Consider the following 23,321-nt stretch of genomic DNA (forward strand, 5'->3'; position numbering starts at 1 on the left):
TGTGTATGGAGACTAAGGGTACTTTCACACTTGCGGCAGGACGGATCCGGCATGCTGTTCACCCTGTCGGATCCGTCCTTCCGCTGTTTCACCATGCCGCCGGACTGCCGCTCTGTCCCCATTGACTATAATGAGGACGGGGCGGCGCTCCAGAGCGCAGTACGGCAGTTCGCGGTCAGAGGCCGCCGGACTAAAAAGTCAGACATGCAGGACTTTTAGTCCGGCGGCCTTTCGCTGTGCACTGCCGTACTGTGCCGGAGCGCCGCCCCTGTCCCCATTATAGTCAATAGGGACGGAGCGGCGGTCCGGCGGCACGGCGAAACAGCGGAAGGACGGATCCGACAAGGTGAACAGCCTATCGGATCCGTCCTGCCGCAAGTGTGAAAGTACCCTAAGAGTACGGCTACACAGCAACACTGGTCATGCAACAGCCGTCATGGCCAGAATCGCAGGACGATCACAAGGAGCATCACAGTGTAGCGGTGATCCCATAGAAATTAATGGGGTCGCAGCATGAGTAGCATGTGTGCCGTTAAGTGGTGATCCCATTCATTTCTATGGGATCACCACTTCACTGCGATGCCCCTGCAATCCTGGCCTCAACAACGTGCGGTGTAGCTGTACCCTTAGTGGCTGAGAGAAAACTTTTTGCATATTATTTTTCCATGGAGCTTTACCACTAAATCTCCATACACAGATGGTGTCTTTAAGGTACCTAATCAAACTTTGCATTGCAAAGGCTGAAAGCTGCGGGTAAAAATTTCAGCAGATTGAAAAACTGCAGTATAATTCAGTTAACAATGTGTGTGGATGCCATTTTGAAGTTTCAACCACTTTGTTGGTACTGTAACTGTTGCAGATTATCTGAATAAAATTCACAGCATCTACGCTACGTGTCGCCATACCTTGATTTCCTTTCCCTACACAGGCATCAGCTGAAAAGATTTAGAAAATGGAAACAAAAAATTTGACCTAAAAATTACATGAAGGGGAACATTTATCATCCACTGTGACACAGAATATTGGCTCCAAAAAGTTGCAAAGTTTAATGCACGCTGTATTTGAGGTAAATCTTGTTGGGGGGGGGGGGGGGTCTCAGACACCATTTTACTAGGGTAGGGGTCTAGGGGATGGTTAGTCAATGAAACATGATGAATGAAACTGTTCTAAAATGGGAGATGAGACATATAGCTCATTAGCAATATATTGCAAACCATTATACTATAAAATGTGTTATTGAGGAGCATCGAACAAACAGCATTATAGACTGATAAGCATTCCAGACCTTCTGATTGTGCCTATTTGAGAGGTACAGTTCCCATTTTAATTGGACTGTAGATATTTTACCTTTTTCTTGAATTCAGAAGATCAGCTAAGCTTCAGAATGCTTTGAAAGAGTTGTGCGACCTCCCCAAAAATTTGTGAGAGCCGGGTAACTAAAAGCTCTACCATTCCAGCACCAAGGCTCCCATCCCTGCTGTTTCTGGAGTGATGATGTCCCATCTATGTTCATGTTACTTATTTGAAGGTTGGACAACCGCTTTTAAGAAACTTAGTAAAATGCTGTTCTTGTTCTGCTAACCACTTCCTGTCCAACCACAAAAATTAATGGACTAATGAAGTAGCTTTTGTGCCCTTAGCCAAAATATTATGCGCTCCACAGTAGTTGATGCTCAACCAGTTCAAGGTGTACCCTGACAGATGGGCCTGTACAGTGACAGGGAAGAATAAATAGTTGTTGTTCTTTACAGACACTATGTTTGGCGCTTACAAGGATAATGTGCTTTTTACTTTTGAGCTCACTTCAGCTGACGGCACTGTGACTGCAGTAGCGGTCTCTTACTTAGGTTTGATATGCTATTAGGGCTCTCAAAAAGGGAATGTGAAAAATCTATGTGTTACGGCAGTAGATATTGAACCACTGTGTCAACGAACCAAGGAAAATGGTCAGAGAAAAGGGCAGGCAGCAAAGGGTCAATATGGAGGTCAGACACAGGTCAAGGCAGTGGAGGGTCGGAATCCAGTAAACGGGCAGAAAGTCAGTACATGGGCAGACAACAGAACTGACACCTTTGCAGAATACTAGCATGCTAGAAAAACCTATTACTCAGGCACTCTACCAACAAGGTGAAGTGCCTTAAGTACCCCAAAGTAGGCAACCATAGGCTGGAGCAGAGTAGGGTGCACATGCAGACTGTTTAGGACCTGGAGGAAGCTCACACTCCCTAAGGGGCACAGGAGGAGAGGCCAACCCAGCAATCATGCTGCACGAAAGACACAGCAAGGCCAGTGGCCTTGCTTACAGGGAAGAGGTGAGCATGAGGTGGGTCTGTGCCACCAGGAAGCCAAGACCCAGGACCAGTGATTGAAGACCGCCACTGTAACACTAGAGTAGCATGCAAGTTAATGTGCTGTGGGTGTGGGAGTATAACTTTCTTTTCATAATATTAGAGGGTATGATATTGTTTAGTAATATACAATGGAGGTTTGACACAATGGCATATCAACTACTATTTTATAAGTAAAATATAAATATATGTAAAAATAAAATGAGCGTTGATATCAAATTAACAAGTTAACAGACAGATGTTATATTGTGTATTTATAAAGTATACACAACATTTTAGATTTTGGGTTTTCACAAATGGTAAATATTGTTCAGTACTACAAAACACTGTCAGGTTCTGCAAATTCCATAAACCCAGATCTGGCAATATACCTATTCATTCCAACCCACCCTCCCAGCATTGTCTATCAGTTTCTGAGGTCATGTGATCATTTTTGTTTTAGTTTTTAAAACCTACCTGATACTTCTTTTCCCACAGGTATTGTAATGTAATGTTTTCCACACAATCAGCTGCACAAAGTTTTCTGCCAAACAACTCGCGCAGCATATTCACAAGATACAAATGATGTTCATGTTCCATTGCATAGAAGTGGTTAAAGTCCAACAAAACAACCTCAGTGCTGTGATTTGTTAGAAAAGTGTTAATTTCTGCCAGTCCATCCCATACTTTAATTCCATATAAGCCATGTATGAAATAGATCTCTATTTCAGCCTCCTCTGGCTTCGAGGATACACGTAGGTCAAAATAGCGAATACCTGACTCCAATTGTTCCTTGAATGTTAAATTTTGGGTAACAGACCATTTCTTCATAAGTTTTTTTACCAATGAGATTTTTGCCAATCGTTTAATTGATGTTGCCTGGTCCGGTCCAACGGGAGATTTTTCATCAACCCAATAGCTGAATGAATCATGTGATCCTGAAATAGAATAGATCATATTAAAGTTCACACTGAGGGGAAAAGATAACACAAAAGTCATTTAGCATAACCTGACCTAAGACACTCAGCCATGGGTAGACTTGATTACATTTTAGAAGACCATTAAATCAAGGGCATAGCTACAGGATAGCTGGCATGGCATCTGCTATGGGCCCACTATGAACTGGTAGAACTGGTAAAATTATATCTATTGATGAATCTGCTTGCTGGGACTTTTTTTCTGGTGCAGACAAACATATAAAGATGACTGCCTTAATAAAACATAAGAATAAAGATAAAACGTGACCAGCGTCTTCCTTCGTGCAAGATTTATTTTCCACCAACACAGCAGATAGGCAACATTTCGGCTTCATATAATTCTCATGGCTTGAGAAAGGCTTATGTGAAGTCGAAACGTTGTCTGTCTGCTGTGTTGGTGGAAAATAAATCTTGCACGAAGGAAGACGCTGGTCACGTTTTATCTTTATTCTTATGTTTACCATTTACAGCGGGAAGGAGTCTCACCGCTGGTGACCGGGACGCTTCCAAAGATTTGGGACATTGGTGCTGTCCTTGAAACATATTGTTTTGCCTTAATACAACAAGCACACTCCCCCATTCAATCATAATATGGTCTGCATGTTATTTACAGTAAGTCAGGTGAATAACCAGAGCAGATGACAATCAGTCAATGCCTAGGTCGGGGATCAGCAACCTCTGGCACTCCAGCTGGAACTACAACTGCCAGAATCACTTCTATGAGAGTTACAACAGACAAGACAGTGTGCATGCTGGGAGTTGTAGTTACACAGCAGCTGGAGTGTCAAACGGTGCTGATCTTGGCCTAGGTGAACGTAGAAATTTGGACACTTCTCATTCATTTATCATGAAAAAAATAAAGGTTGTGATGGTGAAGTCATTTTTCAGGAGGATAAGGCGTCTAGTTACAGAGCAAGGATTGCTGTAGTCAGGAAAGACAAATCAGTTCAATGACATGGCAAATATACAGTCTGGATAACAATACTATTGGAAATTTACGAAATTTATAAAAATAATTAAAAAAAAGTTCCATGACAAGGCTCCATCCTGCAAAGCTGATCTGTTTACAAAGTTGGAATCAGCTTGATATAGAAATTGTTTATCATTGGTAAATTTAATTTCAAAGAATTCAGAATGTCATAACATTCAGAAGAGGAGTAATAAAATTATTGGGATTTCTATCATTTTTCCTTATTTTTAGTGGTTCCATATTGTGTTTCTCTATTTGATTTAGAATAACATATGCCATTAAAGGGGTTTCCGGGAGTCGATATTTGATTAGTGGGGATCCCAGCACCCCCACCAACAGTGGTGGCCCTTGTATAAGAAAACCAGACAATGAGTAATGTCGGACTGGAGTTCCATGGGCCCACCAGAGGAAATTATTGTCAATCCCTATATCATTAGTAATGTTGAATAGGTATTGAATCAAATAAATAGTCACTGCTGGACCTGGCAGACAATTGCATCAGAGATTAAGGATTCTCTGGTATTCTGGTGGGACAGTTCAACTCTGCTGGTTAATGTTTTCTAATTGTAAAGAATCTATTGTTTTGGTCGGGGAGCTCTCTCATTTATATCAAGCTCTACTCCTTGTAGAACTTCAAGTAGAAAGACAAGTGGACCTCCGGATAGGTCATCAATATCAGATCAGCGGGTGGTCTGACACCTGGCACTTCCACGATCAGCTGTTAGAAGAGAAGGCACGCGCCGTGCCAGTGCAGCCTCCCCTTCATTGTTTACCTGCTTGCCGTCGACATTGCAGGTGTAATTACAAGCCGTCCTATTCACTTCAATAGGATGGTTTGTTCCTATACACTTGTATAGTATAGTGAATGGAGCCGGACATCAATGGGATTGCTCATTCCTATACACTTGTATAGTATAGTAAATGGGGCCGGACGTCAATGGGACGGCTCGTTCCCATACACTTGTATAGTATAATGAATGGGGCCGTACATCAATGGGATGGCTCATTCCTATACACTTGTATAGTATAGTGAATGGGGCCGGACGTCAATGGGACGGCTCTTTCCTATACACTTGTATAGTATAGAGAATGGGGCCAGACAACAATGGGAAGGCTCGTTCCTATACACTTGCATAGTATAGTGAATGGGGCCGGACGTCAATGGGAAGGCTTGTTCCTATACACTTGCATAGTATAGTGAATGGGGCCGACGTCAAGGGAAGGCTCGTTCCTATACACTTGTATAGTACAGTGAGTGGGGCCGGACGTCAATGGGACGGCTCGTTCCTATACACTTGTATAGTATAGTGAATGGAGCCGGACGTTAAGGGAAGGCTCGTTCCTATACACTTGTATAGTATAGTGAATGGGGCCGGACGTCAATGGGAAGGCTTGTTCCTATACACTTGTATAGTATAGTTAATGGGGCCGACGTCATTGGGAAGGCTCGTTCCTATGCACTTGTATAGTATAGTGAATGGAGCCGGACGTCAATGGGAAGGCTTGTTCCTATACACTTGCATAGTATAGTGAATGGGGCCGACGTCAAGGGAAGGCTCATTCCTATACACTTGTATAGTATAGTGAATGGAGCCGGACGTCAAGGGAAGGCTCGTTCCTATACACTTGTATAGTATAGTGAATGGGACCGGACGTCAATGGGAAGGCTTGTTCCTATACACTTGTATAGTATAGTGAATGGAGCCGGACGTCAATGGGAAGGCTTGTTCCTATACACTTGTATAGTATATTGAATGGGGCCGACGTCAATGGGAAGGCTCGTTCCTATGCACTTGTATAGTATAGTGAATGGAGCCGGACATCAAGGGAAGGCTCGTTCCTATACACTTGTATAGTATAGTGAATGGAGCCGGACGTCAAGGGAAGGCTCGTTCCTATACACTTGTATAGTACAGTGAATGGGGCAGACGTCAAGGGAAGGCTCGTTCCTATACACTTGTATAGTATAGTGAATGGAGCCGGATGTCAAGGGAAGGCTCGTTCCTATACACTTGTATAGTACAGTGAATGGGGCAGACGTCAAGGGAAGGCTCGTTCCTATACACTTGTATAGTATAGTGAATGGAGCCGGACGTCAAGGGAAGGCTCGTTCCTATACACTTGTATAGTATAGTGAATGGGGCCGGACGTCAATGGGAAGGCTTGTTCCTATACACTTGTATAGTATATTGAATGGGGCCGACGTCAATGGGAAGGCTCGTTCCTATGCACTTGTATAGTATAGTGAATGGAGCCGGACGTCAATGGGAAGGCTTGTTCCTATACACTTGTATAGTATATTGAATGGGGCCGACGTCAATGGGAAGGCTCGTTCCTATGCACTTGTATAGTATAGTGAATGGGGCCGACGTCAATGGGAAGGCTCGTTCCTATGCACTTGTATAGTATATTGAATGGGGCCGACGTCAATGGGAAGGCTTGTTCCTATACACTTGCATAGTATATTGAATGGGGCCGACGTCAATGGGAAGGCTCGTTCCTATGCACTTGTATAGTATACTGAATGGGGCCGGACAGAATTTCATCAGCACAGGGTTGCTGAAAAAGCTGGATCTGTATCACACATATGTGAATAAAGCCTAAAACCATCAGGAATCGCTACTTTATCACATTTCTACAGTGTTAAGAGCCTACAGAACATTTACATACATCTGTATGACACTGGCAGCTTGTGTTTATCAGCTTTACAAATATCTGATGCCATACCGTGGATTAAGTGAGACTGTAATCATTCAACTAAAGTACAAATTAGACATCATCAGCCATGGATCTACATGTTACGTAGATTGTCCATATGCTTTAAAGTAAACCAGGATCTCACTGGCGTCAAGTGGTGATTAGCAGAAAACTGAAGGCTAATCTTTTCAGGGGTCCTTAAGATTATCTGCCATTGCTGCTGGTGATGCAAGGTACAAAGCTTTCAGAAGTCAACATTCTGTGACACGCATGTATCCTATAATGTTTTCTATACCAGTGTTTCCCAACCAGTGTGCCTCCAGCTGTTGCAAAACTACAACTCCCAGCATGCCCGCACAGCCAAAGGCTGTCAAGGCATGCTGGGAATTGTAGTTTTGCAACAGCTGGAGGCACACTGGTTGGGAAACACTGTATCTATACTGTATGCTATATATTAAATACTTTTTCATGATAGATTAGCAACAATTGGCAAATGTCAAGAGAAAAACAATGACAGGAATATAAATCGGCACCCTTTATCTGTGATGGAAGCCAGTAACTATAGCTGTAAAACTCAACAGGAGAGGAGAGTGTGAGCTGCTCTCACCGGGGTTGTGTTTCATTTAGGGAGTCTGTTTTGGGGTATGTATTTACTTAGGGATCTGGTCTGAGTTTATTTAGGGGGTATGTCGTTTGTATTTAGAGGGTCTTAAATTTTTTGGGGAGGTCTATTTATTTTCAGGTCTGATGTGGGTTCTGTATTCATTCAGGGATATGGGCCCTATAGTTACAGTATTTTAGTAGGGTTGAGCGAATTCGAACTGTAAAGTTTAGGTTCGTACCAAACTTTAAGATTTTTGGACCCTGGACCTGAACCCGAACTTTTCAGTTAAAGTTCGGGTTTGAGTTTGGTGTTTGGCGAGTTAATGGCGCTTTTTGAAAGGCTGCAGAGCAGCCAATCAACAAGTGTTTAACTCGTGTGCCCAGTGCAGCATGTGACCCATTCTCTATATAAGCTGGAGTCACATAGCGCCGCCCGTCACTCTGCTCTTACTAGTGTAGGGATAGGATGCTGATGCTGCAATGGAAGGAAATGGGAGAGAATCTGTTATCAGACATGCTTGCTAACTCAGCGATCTACAGCGATTTTGCTTTGTGGGTGCAGTGCACCATTTTTTTACCCTGCAATTTTTTTGCAATCCCCTGCATCTGGGGCCTTTGCTGCATTTGTCACAGTGAAATACAAGCTTTAAATACTGCAATTATATACTGGGTTTAAAAAAACACCCATTTTGGGCAAGATAATAAATTTGCGGCCTTTGCTGCATTTCTGGCAGTCCAATGCAAGTGTTAGATACTGCTGTTATATTCTGGTGTTAAAAAAAAAAAACATTTTGTGCAAGACAATACATTTGGGGCCTTTGCTGCATTTGTCACTGTCAAATACAACCAGTCAATACAGCAGTTACATTGTTGGTTGACAAATTAAAAAATTTTGTGACCGTGAATTAATTGTATAAAATTTGCCTGTCACACTGTTGTGTGACCTCAAGAAATTTTTCCTCTTTATGACGCCGGCACTGCCTTACCCTAAGTGAACCTTATTGTTGACTGTTGGCAGTTACATTGTCGCCTGACATAAACCATCTGTTAGTTTGGTGGGTGAACGCAAAGAATGAGGAGAGCATCAAATAAGGCAGGTGGCCCCAGGCGTGCTGCTGGTGGAGCTCCTGTTGCAGGGAGAGGACGTGGTCGATCTGTGCCAGCTACATGCACAAGTGAAACACCTTCCTCAGGTGACAGAACCTTCAGCGTTATTTGGTAGGGCTGAATGGGGCTCTATAAATGGTGAGGCCAAAACAAGTACAGGCGATAGTAGATTGGGTGGCTGACAGTGCTTCCAGTTCCTTCACATTGTCTCCCACCCGGTCTCCTGCTGAAAGATCTGAGTTGGCACCTGCAGCCCATACCCATCAGTCTTTCAGCTCACCCCCTTGCAAATCAGCCAAGCAGTCTAAACCCCAAGTCATGCAGCAGTCTCTTCTGCTTTTTGATGACTCCGCTGGTGGGGTTTGCCAGGGCCATCCACATAGCCCTGCCCCAGAAGTGGAAGAGATTGAGTGCACCGATGACCAACCACTTATGTTTTAGGATGAAGACATTGGAAGACTACCGCAGCACGTCTCTGATGATGACAAAACACAGGTGCCAACTGCTGTAGCTTTCTACAGTCTGCAGACCGACAAGGAAAGCAGGGGTAAAAAGTTGGTAGAAGATGGTGTGGAGGATGGGGAGATACTAGACCCCACATGGAATCAAGGTCATGCGAGTGACCTGTCTCGTTCGGAGAAAGAGGCGGTGGTCGCACAGAAGCACCAGCACCGCAGAAGAGGGAGCAGGGTGCAAAAGCGTCTGTGCATAGGTGACAGGGACCTAAAATTCGTCTGTTACATTGTCAGGTGACATTATACCAATTTTGCCATATACAAACCCCTGCTCTGCAAAGGTGACAGGGACCTAATTTTTGTAAAATCATCTGTTCAATTGGTGGACGACATGATCACAGTTTTGCCGTGAATAAACCCCTGCTCTGCACAGTTGACAGGGACTGAAATTTTAAAAAATAGTCTGTTCCATTGGTGGGTGACATTAACCCATTTCTGCCGATGAAAAACCCCTGCTCTGCATAGGTACCAGGGACTTAAATTTCTAAAATTTGTCTTTAATTGACGCATGCCACCTCCTTTCATTCGATCCTTCCACTTTAACAACTTGTCCCACATTTCCGCTCGATCACATTTCATCCATTGACCTCCCTTGGATGTGGTATCCCTTTCTCACCCTCCCTCTCCGGCATTGAACCCTGATTTACCGTTACCCGTGATCAACATGGTAGGCGCAGAAAAGAACATCGAAAGTTGATAGAGAAGATATCCAATTGGATCGTGGACATCACGGGGAAGTGCGACATGGTGGAGCAGTATGTGTGCACACGCCTACACGTACTGACTGATGGGTCTGCCCCCTTCAACTTCTGGGTCTCCAAATTGGGCACATGGCCTGAGCTTGCCCTTTAAGCCTTGGAGGTGCTGGCCTGCCCTGCAGCCAGTGTATTGTCTGAACGTTTGTTTAGCACAACTGAAGGGGGTTCACAGGTTTTATTTCCCAATGTTTTGGGGTCTACCCAAATTTAAACCGAAAATAAAAATGTTTATAAAATAAAAAACAAAAAACTGTTATGGCTACCTCCGCCGCTTCCACCTACACCGCCACACCCACCGCCTCCTCAACCTCCTCCTCCTAGATCAAGATTATTATTTTTACGTATTTTATGTTACTTTAAGTCATTTCCTATCCACATTTGTTTGCAGAGCACTTGCCATGCTGTTAACCACATTTTGCTGCCATTTGCAGCCCTCTACCCCTTGCCATTACTTTTTTAGAGCCATTTTAGTGCTCAAAAGTTTGGGTCCTGAACTCAAACTTTTTTGTGAAGTTCGGCCGAACATCCAGGCGTCCCCTCAACTCTATATTTTAGGGGTCTGCATTTATTCAGGGATCTGTTTTTGTTCAGGGGGCTGGGGTCTGGATATTTTGGGGGTAGGGGGGTGATATTAGATTACCGTATGTTTATTTAAGGACTTTATTTTCATGACTATGAAAATTGTAGATTCACACTGAAGGCATCAAAACTATGAATTAACACGTGGAATTATATACTTATCAAAAAAGTATGAAACAACTGAAAATATGTCATATTCTAGGTTCTTCATAGTAGCCACCTTTTACTTTGATTACTGCTTTGCACACTCTTGGCATTCTCTTGATGAGCTTCAAGAGGTATATTTATATATATATATATATATATATATATATGTATATGTGTATATATATATATATATATATATATATATATATATAGCGTTTTTTTATACTCTGCGGTCCTGGTTGGAGATCTGTATTTATTTAGGGGTCTGCAGTTATTTTCATGTGCCTTTTCTGGTCTGCATCTATTTCTGGGTACATATTTATTCAGGGGCATGTATTCTATAGTGTGGGCCGAAGTATATATCTATTCTGGGGTCTGTATTTGGGGGGTAGATATAATACACACCTACCATAGGATTAAAGGGCATCTGTCAGCATATTTGTACCTATGAAACTGGCTGACATGTGCGCATAGAATTTCAGAAAATTTCCTAGAGAAAATTCTGAACCAGTTACTAGAGAAATTTACAGCTGTGCAGGAAAAACGGCTCAATATTTGAAAAAAAAACTGATGATTTTTAGCTCAAAATAAGTACAATAATAAAAAAATTGCCACTAAAGGTGTATAGAGCCTTTAAGCATGAGCTGTACAAAATCACTCATTTCAGTCCCCATGCCCAGAGCTGCTCACAATCGAATATCCATACATTACATGGCCACCCCAGGGTTAAATTCTGCAACTGTTTATAATGTATAACATTTTATAATATAAAGTATTTTAATAATTTTCATAAAGGAAGATGTTTTCTTTTATTCATGCTCTAGAAAACTAGCTGCAAAAATGGATGTTTCCGGTACCATATCACAGTGTCATTTTGTTTAAAGAATGTATTCCATCTTATATTGCCCCGAGATGCTCGAAATTAACTCATCAATGTTTGCGTTTATGATGGTACTACACATATGTTCTCCTATACTGGACAGGGAACATGCTGCTTGGTCCCATCATCAGTTGGTATGGAAACGTACAATTCCAGAGCACCTTATTATATATTCCTCAGACGGTAAGAATGGCACATTGCACTGATAAATATGCAGTGTTATCATGGCACTAGCAATAGTGTGTGATATATCTCTATTATTAGGATTGCGTACTCTGTGCTTTTGTATGGATCAAATATTAGCAGCAACCTTATGAAAAATAAAGCCTTCAATTTGCAATGAGGGAGTTCCCATTAAAGGGGTTTTCTCACTTCAGCAAATGGCATTTATCATGTAGAGAAAGTTAATACAAGGCACTTACTAATGTTTTGTGGTTGTCCATATTGCCTCCTTGGCTTCATTCATTTTTCTATCACATTATATTCAGCAGTGGTGATCGTGCTTGCGTACTATAGGAAAATGCCTGCCGGTATTATGGGAGTGACCACAGGTTGGAGCTTTTTCCTACAGTATGCAAGTACGACCACCACTGTTGGATTGCAGGGTGGTCGTGACCATCGAAAAATGAATCAAGCAAGCAAAGGAAACAATATGCACGATTAAAATACGTTAGAAAGTGTCTTATATTAACTTCGTCTACATGATAAATGCCATTTGCTGAAGTGAGACAACCACTTTAATTCACACAATGGAAGTCAACCTCACATCATTTCTGCTGCCGAACAATAATAAAGAGCAAGAAATATGCATAAGCTTTCATTAAAATATGATATAACAAGATTATTTGTTAAATACTACTGAGACATCATAGAAGAAAAGCAAACAGTAGGTTCCAGCAAGGTCCTTGGATTCAGGTCATTAACAATCTACTGTTAATCCTATAATTAATGGATTAACTTCTTAGACAATCCTCTTTAACAAATCCAGCCACAAATGCCTGGTGTTCGACCATGCACATTGTGAGTAATATTAGATGTGTTCCCATGTAACATTATATTTAGAGCATTGAGATGTTTGGAAATCCATCTGACTTTCTACTGGTTCAACAGCATCAAAAGGTTTGACCCAGAATGACACATTAACGCTCTGAATCTCTCCATTGCCCTGCGCTGCATTGCGCAGGACTCAGGCTGTTTTGTTTATATTTTTTCACTGCTAGGCGGAGGCTTCCACCTAGCAATGTCCCCGGTGATGTCACTGGCAGGAATGGGCGGGCTTTAGAGATGGACTAGGCTGTTTTATAGGCTAGGACAGCGCTAAAGACTGCCCAATAGTGCCAGTGACATCACCAGGCTCACTGCTAGGTGGAAATCTCCGCCTGGCATTCTGATACCCAGTACGTCATCGGATCTGCTGAAAAAGCCCTTGCCCTGCGCGACTAAGCACAGGGCAAGGGAGAGCACTCGAGCATAAAATTCTCCGATGCTCCACTCAAAGTGGCATGGGTGAAGAAGGGGTTATGTCTAGGTTTAGCTCTGAACCCGGACAACTGCTTTAAATATTAATGACCTATCCTGAGGATAAATTATCAAAATCTGATCAGTGGGTTCCAATTCCCAACACTTAGCTGTTTCAAGAGGCTGAATCACTCAGATGAGTACTACAGCCTCTTCATACTATACCAAGCCCAGCGCTGTACATTGTATATTGGCTGTGCTTGTTATTGGAGGTCAATCCCATTTACTTGAATATGACACTTCTGCAGAAAGGCTATGTGACCGATAAACATGACGTCACAGGCCATGGAATGACAGAGGCACTCACTAGAGCGCAGCAGCCTCGGAAAACAGCTGATTGACGGTGGTCTTGAGAGTCTCATCCCCATCAATTAGAAATTGAAAAAGTGCTTTGACTCATTCTCGGAGAAAGGTCATCACTCACATGCACACCATACACACCGCGTCTCAGCCTTTTGTTGTTGGGAAGATTTCCTGACATAAAACTCCAGCAGAGGTCTACAACCTACTCCTCCATACAGCCGTACAGTTGCATATATCTTGCACTGGCCACAATGTTGACTAAAATATACATATATAGCCCTCGGTATAGCAAAGAGCTGTCTGACGTCTATACAGTTAAAAAGAAAAGGTATACTGATGTATGCCAGCCTGACCATGGCCGTAGGGCTCATATGCAATGTGTACACAGCCTTGACAAAGAAGTAACATGGTGTGTAAGGAAGTTCAAAATTAGGCAATGGCTAAGTACAGTATGTCAATTTAATGGCTACAAGACTATCCTCAAAGATCTTAATGCTTCTGTGACCACTGTTGTCAAAATTCCTGAGAATTTAAGGGGCCCAGCGGATAGCAGCCAATGTTCCTGGACATGGCTTGAACAAAAAAGTGACCCAAAGTTCATGAGAAAGATTGTATATAAAATACACAGCTGGTATGCAGTAACTGTTCCAGCCATCTACATTAAAGAGGATGTATTACAAGGTCTGTAAAAGAGAAATATTTCATTTAAATATTGAAGATTTTTATGTGGTTACCTTTAAAGAGATAACCTTTATTAGAGACACACAGCAGTACAACAGCAGTCTCCAAGAAAAGATGGAGGTCAGGAAGTGGCCCCTTAACCCCCCATGACGTACCCGTACGCTTTGAGCGTTAAAGGGTTGTATGGAGCAGGCTGACGAGCTGATCTCGCTCCATACGCCACTGCTGCCGACTGTATAATACAGCAGTGAACAGGATCGGGGATCACCCTAACACCTCACATGACGCTGTAAATAGCCACTGCGGCATTTGAGGGGTTAGACAGAGGGAGAGGGCTTCCCCGTCCTCCAATCGGAGCTCCTCAGGGCGAAATTGCGGGGCTCTCATCGGTTGCTATGACAGCCTGGTACCTTGTGAACACCATGTCATAGTGAGCTGCCTTGATGAAGCTGGAATAGTGACATCGCTCAGGAGGAAACAAAGAGCCCATTTTATGTTTTAATGACTTATAAAGTAAGTAGGACCATTTGTTGAATTTTATCCTAATTCCCGCTGAACCAAAGACCTTATGTGGAACTCTTTGGAAGAGCATAGGTAGACGTGGTGTACTACTGCCGCTGCTTGTCAAACCATTCCCACTGTGTTCCGGTAGAGGCTGCTATACCTCTGGGATGATCCATATCTGCATACATATTAGGGCGCATTCAGACGACCGCAACGGGTTTTGCGGACCGCAAACACGGATACCGCCTGTGTGCCTTCCGGAATTTACAGAACGGGCAGCCCATTACAGAAATGCCTATTCTTGTCATGCTCTATATTTTTGTGGGGCCACAGAACAGAACAACGGATGCGGACAACACACAGTGTGCTGTCCGCATCTTTAGCAGCCCCATTGAAATGAATGAGTCGAAACCCGTTCCGCAAAATTGTGGAACGGATGTGGACCCATTCATAGGGGCCTGTTCTTCTGATCCGTCAGGTGAAAAAACTGATTCTGTAAAAAAACAAAACACAGATCCTGAGTATCCATTATGCACATTTAGCATTCGTTTGAGCCATTTCCGTTACTTTTGGATAGATAAAAAAAAATTTTTTTACAGGATCCGTTTGTTCTAAGATGGATCAGAACATAAAATGAAACTGTGATAGGGGTCCCATTATGGAGAAAAGCTCAGGTCCCAGAGGTGGCTATCCCAAAATGTCTAGATGAGAATAACCCTTCATACTGGGAGAGTCGCTTTTCCTTTCCAAGAAACTGGTCTAGGAAATGTTCCTAGAATGGTTTCCTACTGAATACACCACAGGAAGCCTCACACGCCCTTGATTCTAGCTGAAGAGGACAGTGAAAAGCTCCAAACACAGAGAAATAGGGACTTGTCCTCCTTTACTATCACTGCAGTAAACCGCCATGACCACGCACAGTGTTTCCTGCTAATGACAGCTATTACTGCAATACCAGCTACAATCTTCTTCATGTAAATGAATATGTGCCAGGCAGTGGGGGTACCCAGGTACTCTAGCCAGTGTAAGAAAGCTACATAGTCATGCCAGGAGAACATATTGCACACAATTAGTAATGACTATGACAATAATATAACAGTGTCTCTATTCCATTACAGTTATTTGCATAATAAAAGGAAAATACCTGGTATAGCCAAGTTGGCCAGTGGCATAGTACTTAGGCATACTGGCAGGGTGCCCATCCAGTCCTCATTGCACTTCACAGCCATCACTTACTCCTGTTATAGGGATGGATCATAATAAGGATCAGAATATTCCCAGCCACATCCCACATCAGTCAGCCTGCTAGTCGTTGCCGTGTGCTCAGGTAACACTTCCTGACCTGCCGGCTGCATATCTTCCGCATTGTCAGCCCCAGTGACAGCTCTGTGTGTGACAGCCAGCCAGGCTAAGCTTATTAGCTGGGCTGTGACAGCAGACACTGGCAGGTCTTCCTCAGGCAATGCGCCATCTAGTGGTGAAAGCGCAGTATAACAGTCTGCCCTACCTAAAAGGCTTATGAAGTAGTTTGTCTTGCATTGAAAGACCATAGTTTGTTAAAAACATGGTCAATTAAAAAAAGCGTGCGTATGACATAATATATGCACATAAAAAACAGTAAGTATAGGGCCAGCCATTTTTGTTGTTGGGGAGCATAATCTTGGAGGAAGTCCCACCCCCCAGGCATGTCTAGGGCATGAGTTGTGTGTGGGTCTGCTAGTCAATGTAGTGCCACCCACTTCGTCTGAGAATAGGCTATGTTCTAGTGAGGGGGAACTCTCTGGTGGCATCATGGGTTCAGTCAATTACCTCATCAGAATATTGCCAGGAAATTTATAGTCAAAACAGGGGCCAGCGTCAGAGAACACTGGACAGTAGTCCGCATTGCCCATCCAAATTGTCCTAAACATAAGAGGAGCTCCACAAATACAGCAGCAGCACTATAACAAAACATGGCAGTCCACCGTCTGGGAATGATCCTGTCATATTGAACATTGTGTCTGATCTGAAGGAGGCATGTTATAGAGCAGGAGGCGCTCGGCAGATTAATATATAGGTTTGTGGGCAAAGATTCAGAAGCCTTAGACCTCATGCACATGACCACTGTTTTGGTCCGCATCTGAGCCGCAGTTTTTGTGGCTTGGATGCGGACCCATTCACTTCAATGGGGCCGCAAAAGATGCTGTCCGCATCCGTTTCTCCGTTCCGTGGTCCGCAAAAAAAAAATAGCCTGTCCTATTCTTGTCCGTTTTGCGGACAAGAATAGGCAGTTATATCAATGGCTGTCCGTGCCGTTCCGCAAATTGCAGAACGCACATGGACGCCATCCGTATTTTGCGGATCCACAATTTGCGGACTGCAAAACACACAACGGTCGTGTGCAAGAGGCCTTATTCATACGTCAGTGTTTTGGTCAGTGATTTCCATCAGTGATTGTGAGCAAAAAACAGGATTGGAGCCTCCACAGAGATAAGGTATAAGGGAAAGATCTGCTCCTGTTCTGTGTTTAGAGTCGCATCGGGTTTTGGCTTAAAATCGCTGATGGAAATGACGGAACACTGACGTGTGAATAAGGCATAAGGCCTATTGCACACGACCGTAGGTGTCCCGTGCTGCGGACCGCATATGCGGATCAGCAATACACGGGTGCCGTTCTGTGGGCATTCCGCATCACGGATGCGGACCCATTCACTTCAATGGGTCCGCTAATCCGGAGATGCGGAACGGAACTCTACAGAAGCACTACAGAGTGCTTCCGTGGGGTTTGGTCCCGTACTTCCGTTCCGCAAAAAGATAGAACGTGTCCTATCTTTTTGCGGAACGGGCGGATCGCAGACCCATTAAAGTGAATGGGTCCGCGATCCGCTGCCGCTGCCCCACAGTCAGTGTTTGGCATGGCCATGGGGCGCACACGTTCGTGTGCAAGAGGCTTAACTCTTTTAATCATTTCAATTTCTGTTCATTCTGGGCTTTGAAGTCAAGGAGGAGGGCCTATAATTGATTTACAGGTATGACTGTATATACCAGGCATGCTCAACCTGCGGCCCTCCAGCTGTTGTAAAACTACATCTCCCACAATGCCCTGCTGTAGGCTGTTCGGGCATGCTAGGAGTTGTAGTTTTGCAACAGCTGGAGGGCCGCAGGTTGAGCATGCCTGGTATATACAGTCATCGAGGGAAGGCTGTCAGTCACTGATAGGACCGTCTCCTTGTCTTCAGTCAGTGACTGACAGATATCTCTGCATACACAGTCATAGAGGGAAGGCTGTCAGTCACTGATAGGACCGTCTCCTTGTCTTCAGTCAGTGACTGACAGCTATCTCTGCATACACAGTCATAGAGGGAAGGCTGTCAGTCACTGATAGGACCGTCTCCTTGTCTTCAGTCAGTGACTGACAGCTATCTCTGCATACACAGTCAGAGGGAAGGATGTCGGTCACTGATAGGACCGTCTCTTTGTCTTCAGTCAGTGACTGACAGCTATCTCTGCATACACAGTCATAGAGGGAAGGCTGTCAGTCACTGATAGGACCGTCTCCTTGTCTTCAGTCAGTGACTGACAGCTATCTCTGCATACACAGTCATAGAGGGAAGGCTGTCAGTCACTGATAGGACCGAATCCTTGTCTTTAGTCAGTGACTGACAGATATCTCTGCATACACAGTCATAGAGGGAAGGCTGTCAGTCACTGATAGGACCGTCTCCTTGTCTTCAGTCAGTGACTGACAGCTATCTCTGCATACACAGTCATAGAGGGAAGGCTGTCAGTCACTGATAGGACCGAATCCTTGTCTTTAGTCAGTGAATGACAGCTATCTCTGCATACACAGTCATAGAGGGAAGGATGTCGGTCACTGATAGGACCGTCTCCTTGTCTTCAGTCAGTGACTGACAGCTATCTCTGTATACACAGTCATATAGGGAAGGCTGTCAGTCAGATAGGACCGTCTCCTTGTCTTCAGTCAGTGACTGACAGCTATCTCTGTATACACAGCCATAGAGGGAAGGCTGTCAATCACTGATAGGACCGCCTCCTTGTTTTCGGTCAGTGACTGACAGCTATCTTTGTATACACAGTCATAGAGGGAAGGCTGTCAGTCACTGATAGGACCGTCTCCTTGTCTTCAGTCAGTGACTGACAGCTATCTCTGCATACACAGTCATAGAGGGAAGGATGTCGGTCACTGATAGGACCGTCTCCTTGTCTTCAGTCAGTGACTGACAGATATCTCTGCATACAGTCATAGAGGGAAGGCTGTCAGTCACTGATAGGACCGTCTCCTTGTCTTCAGTCAGTGAATGACAGCTATCTGCATACACAGTCATAGAGGGAAGGATGTCGGTCACTGATAGGACCGTCTCCTTGTCTTCAGTCAGTGACTGACAGCTATCTGTATACACAGTCATAGAGGGAAGGCTGTCAATCACTGATAGGACCGCCTCCTTGTTTTCGGTCAGTGACTGACAGCTATCTGTATACACAGTCATAGAGGGCAGGCTGTCAATCACTGATAGGACCGAATCCTTGTCTTCAGTCAGTGACTGACAGCTCTCTCTGTATACACAGTCATAGAGGGAAGGCTGTCAGTCACTGATAGGACCGCCTCCTTGTTTTCAGTCAGTGTCGGATAGCTATCTGTATACACAGTCATAGAGGGAAGGCTGTCAATCACTGCTAGGACCAACTCCTTGACTTCAACGCCCAGAATTAACAGAAATTTAAATGAATGAAAAACTACTAAATATACTGAATATTTTCTCACAAATCCATGAATCAATCTGCTCAGCTCCTCCTGCTCTATAACATGCTGCCTGCAGAATACTTATCATTTTCATGGTAACAGGGTCCCTTAAAATTTCATGATACCTCCAGCAGGTCAACTGTACCTCAAACTATTAGCATCATTTCATTTAGCACACTGAGTGGCACATTGGCCCCAGAGGAAACTAATGCTCAGGTTTTATTAAGTAGACTAGAACCAGGGCGTGAGACTTCCCAGGATCATACAGTAGACCATCTGGTGTAAGGGCTCGTTTATACGACCATATGGCTTTTTCAGTGTTTTGCGGGCAGTTTTTTGTTTCAGTAGGGTTTCCAGTTCCGTTCCGTTTTTCCGTATGGCATATACAGTATACAGTAATTACATAGAAAAAATTGGGCTGGGCATAAAATTTTCAATAGATGGTTCCACAAAAATGGATCAGATACGGAAGACATATGGAGTACATTCCGTATGTGTTCCATTTTTTGTGGATCCATGGACTTGAATGGAGCCACAGAACGTGATTTGCGGGCAATAATAGGACATGTTCTATCTTCGAATGGAACGGAAATACGGAATGCATACAGAGTACATTCCGTTTCTTTTGCAGAACCATTGAAATGCATGGTTGCATATACGGAATGCAAAAAACGTTTGTGTGAACGAGCCCCAAGAGTGATATATATATATATATATATATAAACCTTTTCACTGAAGCTGCGTGAAAAGTAAATGGTGAGGGGCCCCAGAAGTGTCGGCATAAGACCAGCAGGGGATTGGCGAGTTTGAAAAAAAAAAATTATATGTTTGGATAACCACTATAAGTATGCACCTGTCAAATTGTGAAAATGCCACCCAGCACATTACAGTTTTGGGCAACTGGTGAAAAGTAGAACTAGCTTAGTCGCCCATAGCAACCAACCAGATTCCACCTTTCAAAGGAGCTGTCAAAAAAGAAAGGTGGAACTGATTGGTTGCTATGGGCAACTAAGCCAGTTCTACTGTACACCAGTTTGACAAATGACTCCATTAGTGTTTTACATCTGGGCACATTGTCCCCCTGAAAGAGTCCGCTGCCATTACAGAATATTGTTACCATGAAGTAGTGTGCTTGATCTGCAAAATTATTTAGGTGCTGTGTGTCAAATTAACATCCACTTGAATTCTAGGACCCAAGGTTTCTCAGCATAATATATTGGCCAGATCATCTGGTGCCGTCTCTTCCACAGGCAAGAAGCGCCCACACACACCCAGCTGGCCATATGGTGTAATAGAAAATGTGTACTTGCATATTATAGGAAGTCTCTGGCGGCCGGGACCATGGGAGTATGCATAGGCTGGCAGTTTTCTATAGTGTGCAGGCACCACCATCGCTGCTGAATGGATGGGTGGGTGGTCATAACCCCTGGATACGAGCAGTGTAAAATGTGATGGCAAAATGAATCCAGCCAGCAAAGGAGGCAATATGGACAATCACAATACATTAGTAAGTGCCTTGTACATTATAAATGCCATTTACTGAAGTGAGACAACCCCTTTAACTCTTCTGTGGGACTGGACCAGGCAAGATCTTGCTTACAACGTCTGAATGAGCCTGTCACTAATTTGCTAGTTGCCCTTCCTTGCACCGTGCTTGGTTGGTAAGCTATATATAGCGATTCACTGCCTAGGAAAATGCTAGGTTTTGTTTTTTATAGATTTGCTTTTTCATTATAGGGTCAGGAAACTCTTCTGTTGAAGCACCAGACCTGTAAGTGTCAGTGCCCATCTTGCAGAAGCATTGCTTGTTACTAGAGGACCAATGAAGCTGCTAACTACTCTTCTGGTCGCGATTTATAAATGCCAGAATGGCTACAAGATGCAGCAGGAAGAATAGCATTCAGTAATTCTATTTATCAGAATTATAAGCGCATAAAACCACCTTAATCCGCAGTGATCCCAGGCAATTGAGGACCCTCCTCCAAGGTGGATATTTACAATTGGCTGCTGTATTAGCCATAGGTACTGCATTGGTCAGGGTGCCCCTTCCTGATCAATCATGATGGCCAGTAGGGTGCATGTATAACCCATGAGGACAGTACAGTGCCCAGCTACTAGTGGCAAGAAGGGAAAGTATGTAGAGCATTCATACATCCAGCTGTTAAGGTTGACATAGTCTAAGAGGGGCAGGACACTTCCTGGACAGTTAATTGTTGGGCAAAAACTCAAGATGAAAAGGGGGGCTAGACATGTATAATACATCCCCCACACACCTTTACTAATGAAGCATGCATTGTCCCATCCAAAAGGGGAGCCAGGGGTATCTAATGCTTTATACAGGCCCCCATTATTCTTCCATAAAGCACACACAGGAGATTTGATGACTAAGGCCCTCAGGTCTGAGCGTTCACAAGGAAAAAAATTAATAAATAATCCACTGCACGTCTTTAGGTCTCCACCCCATAGTGATGGTTGGATGTGTTCTATACCTTGAAACTTAAAAGCATTGGGGCCTTTATGCCGGTCCCATAAGTATCAGGCAATCAGTGTATCCTCCCTTCTCCATACTGTATGTCACCAAAATGCTCCCCTGTGCATCACCGCAGTCCCCAGAATGTATTGGGTACCACTCCTCATACAATTTATGAATGATGTATGTCATATGTGTTCCAGGTTGTGGAGCTGTCTGTATAACCTTACAGGCAATACACCTTGCTCTCAGGCATACATCCGTGTTATGTACTACCACTGCATACCAGTAAAGACTGTATTACACCTGTACATTTTTTTGGGGCAGATGATCGCTAATGAGTGTTCGTATGAGCGCCGATTGGCGATCATCTTGCCGTGTAATACTGTCGCTGATTGTTCATTGGGTAATTGTTATTTTTAAAAACGCTTAAAAATTGTTTGCCGGCAGCAGATCATGCAGTGTAATAAAAATCTGCCGCCGGCAAACCACTAGACAGCATGGGGACGAGCGATGACAAAGATCGCTCTGCGCCATGCTGTGGAGGAGATTGCTGCATGCAATAGCAGTGGTCAGCAGAATTTGGAGTGGATCATAAAAGCAGAGAAAGTATTAGGGCAGACACTAATTCACCTCTTTTTTAATGCACTCCTGGCTTCAAAAACTGTATAAAACCTGAACGGGTTTTTATGCCCTTTTAAGGGAAATACAATAGTCTCTTAATTCTGGTTTTGTTGTATACACACATGTATTTGTACGTGAATAAGAAATGTGAACACAAACATCAAGACAACTGGAGAAAGCCTTTGATAGGTCTATCGCACAAATTCTCCTGCTAGGACTCTGAATGAACAAACCACCGAGTTTCACTGCAGAAAGTAACATCATGTATAAGGTTTCACAGTCGCGTTTGGTGCATATCCATCATTATCCGCACTGATAATACAACCGCACGCATCCGTTCAGAACTGATCTGTTTGTAATATCTTTAACATAGCCAAAACTGATCAGTCTTGAACACCATTGAAAGTCAATGGGGGGCGGATCAGTGAAAACGGATCCGTCCCCATTGACTTACATTGTGTGTCAGAACGGATATGTTTGCCTCCGCATCGTCAGGCTGACACCAAAACGCTGCAAGCAGCGTTTTGGTGTCCGCCTCCAGAGCGGAATAGAGGCGGATCGGAGGCAAACTGATGCATTCTGAGCGGATCCGCATCCATTCAGAATGCATTAAGGCAAAACCAATCCATTTTGGACCGCTTGTGAGAGCCCTGAACAGATCTCGGAAACAGAAAGCCAAAATGCCAGTGTGAAAGTAGCCTTACATTTACACCAATAGATGTGAAACTATAAGGCTATATTCCAGCAAGTCAGCAACTAATATACTGTATAGTGGTAATATATTAAGTGCAATATAGCCAGTACAAAATATAGAATAAAGATTACAATATTCTTTTAAGTAAGAACACTGTTGCATGCTTTCAGCCACACAATTCTATACTTCGCAGCGTGCACATGGCAAGGCTACGAAACAGTATCCA

General features: G+C 43.7%; 1 protein-coding gene across 1 annotated transcript in view; it reads right to left on the minus strand.

Annotated features, from left to right (window-relative positions):
- Nucleotides 1-15,920, minus strand: part of PLCXD2 (phosphatidylinositol specific phospholipase C X domain containing 2) — a 35,726-nt gene extending 19,806 nt beyond the window's left edge. The window contains exons 1-2 of the mRNA XM_044287888.1: nt 15,711-15,920; nt 2,805-3,265 (exon numbers count right to left, since the gene is read on the minus strand). Of these exons, the coding sequence (XP_044143823.1) occupies nt 2,805-3,265; nt 15,711-15,795 (546 nt within the window). The 5' untranslated portion in view covers nt 15,796-15,920. The remainder of the gene's footprint in view (nt 1-2,804; nt 3,266-15,710) is intronic.
- Between the last annotated feature and the right edge of the window lie 7,401 nt (nt 15,921-23,321).

The sequence above is a fragment of the Bufo gargarizans genome, chromosome 3, assembly GCF_014858855.1.
Source record: "Bufo gargarizans isolate SCDJY-AF-19 chromosome 3, ASM1485885v1, whole genome shotgun sequence".
Taxonomy (NCBI): domain Eukaryota; kingdom Metazoa; phylum Chordata; class Amphibia; order Anura; family Bufonidae; genus Bufo; species Bufo gargarizans.